Genomic DNA, 1,999 nt, shown 5'->3' on the forward strand with positions numbered 1-1,999 from the left:
CAGCTGCTGGCGCTGGGGGCTGCTGGACTCGGCCGTGCACACGCTCCTGGCGGCCCGGCTCTCCTTCTGCGGGGCTGCCCGGCTCCAGCACATCTTCTGCGACGTGCCGCCACTGCTGGGGGCCGCCTGCAGCGACACCCGCCCCAACCAGCTGGCCCTCCACATCTCCAGCATCTTCGTGGGACTCAGTCCCTTCCTGCTCGTCGTCATCTCCTACCTTTGCATCCTGGCCACCGTCCTTGGCATGCCGCTGGCCACCAGCCGGCGCAAGGCCTTCTCCACCTGCTCCGCACATCTGATCGTGGTCACCCTGTACTTCGTGGCAGCCAACCTGAACTACAACCGGCCCAGCTCGGGCTACTCCCCGGCAGCCGACACGCTGGTCTCTGTGCTCTACTGCATCATCATCCCCATGCTGAACCCCCTCGTCTACAGCCTCCGCAACCGGGAGGTGTGGGGGGCCCTGCGGAAGGCCGTGCGGGTGGGTGCCACACCAGGCTCCCCAGGCAGCAACGCCTGAGCAGTGCCAGGGCTGCCACAGGCTGCCAACACTGCAAAGTCCATCTGTGGGACGTCTGCGGCAGCACAGCGAGCCTGGGGCTCCCAGCCCAAGCACGTGGCACACTGCTATCGCTCATTTCACCCTCTGCGCATCACTGAGAGCAGAATGGCAAAATAAAGCCAGGAACAAGGCTACAGGTCCAGGATTCTGTCTTTATTTTCCAGATGCCGTGTGCTGAGCTCGGCACAGGATGTGCTGCAGCTGTGCGACTGCCAGGCAGCTCTGCAAAAGGCAAATTCATGTGGAGCCAGACATGTGCTGGCCCTGAGCATAGCCACGAGCTCTGCCTCAGGACTGCCCCAGGTCTTGAGTCAGGCTCTGTGCACAAAAAGGGCAGTGCCTTAGACTGCAAAACCTGGCCTGGGCAAGAGGGGCTGTCCCACCATCCACTGTCCCCATGTGCCTTGGCTTCAAATCTGATGTCTGCTGGGTTTCCCCAGGCTGCCAGGGAGGCTCTGCAGCACTCTGTACATAAGCACAGCGGCTTGCACAGGCCACCCACGGCCTCAGTGCTGCACTCAGACACGGAGGTCTTGGCACTGAGCTGAGAGCTGGTGGCACTGAACTCCTCACCAGAAATGCTTTGCTTTATGGCCAGAAAAATTTCCCTGTGCAGCTGTGGTGTGTGCTGTGGCTCTGGGTGACGCTGGCTGAGGACTGGCTGGGGGCCTGCAGCTGGGTCCAAGCTCAAATGATTCTGTGGCTGTGGGGGCAGCAGCCAAATCTGCAGGTGTGCACATGAAGCACATGAGCAGAGCCAGGAGCACGGGCTCACTGGGGCAAGGGAGATGACACAGGCAGGTGACACCTGCAGTCACACAACCTGCGTCGGCTGGACCCAAACGCGCTCATCTGTAGCTCAGTTACCAAGAGATACCCAACAGAATCTAATCTGTTCCCAAAGAAACCCACTGGAGAGTCAGAGCTGGGAGTAGGAGGCACACAGCCTTGTTGAGAGAAAGCAGTTTGCCATTTCTTAGTGCACAACACATGCTGATTTTACGCTTCAGGGAAAGAAACGTTTCTGTAACCCGCCTGTTGGGTTGGGCTGTTGCTCCTATCCAGACAGGCTGTGAGCCCCTCAGCCCTCCTCGCTATACACCCCTCTGGATTCTAAAAAGTCCTTGAAGCACCCTCAGTCCAGTGTCATTGGACACATCAGTCTGACCAGTGGACACCTTTCTAAGGAGCCCCTGGAAGGGGACAGCAGGAAACAGCAGAAACCACACAAGGAAAAAGACTGGGGAAGTTGCCTCAGAGAAACAAAACACCCACAGCACTCCAAACAAAAACCCCAAAATCAACCAACCAGAAACCCAAACAAGAAACCTCCAGAAAAGTTACATTAAAATTGATAATTTTTAACCTGAATCCCAATGCACCTTTCCTGTGACAGACAGACAGCACTGGGTGTTCCCAGGATCAAACGCTGAGCAG

The 1,999-nt window shown here is 57.7% G+C and overlaps 1 protein-coding gene across 1 annotated transcript in view; it reads left to right on the forward strand.

Annotated features, from left to right (window-relative positions):
* Positions 1–520, forward strand: part of LOC102040413 (olfactory receptor 5V1-like) — a 1,006-nt gene extending 486 nt beyond the window's left edge. Inside the window, 1 exon segment of the mRNA XM_031065140.1 lies at positions 1–520. This exon segment is cut by the window's left edge and continues 34 nt beyond it. Coding sequence (XP_030921000.1) covers positions 1–520 — 520 coding nt within the window.
* The last annotated feature ends 1,479 nt before the right edge of the window (positions 521–1,999 follow it).

This window comes from Geospiza fortis, unplaced genomic scaffold (genome assembly GCF_000277835.1).
Source record: "Geospiza fortis unplaced genomic scaffold, GeoFor_1.0 scaffold30, whole genome shotgun sequence".
In the NCBI taxonomy this organism is placed as follows: Eukaryota; Metazoa; Chordata; class Aves; order Passeriformes; family Thraupidae; genus Geospiza; species Geospiza fortis.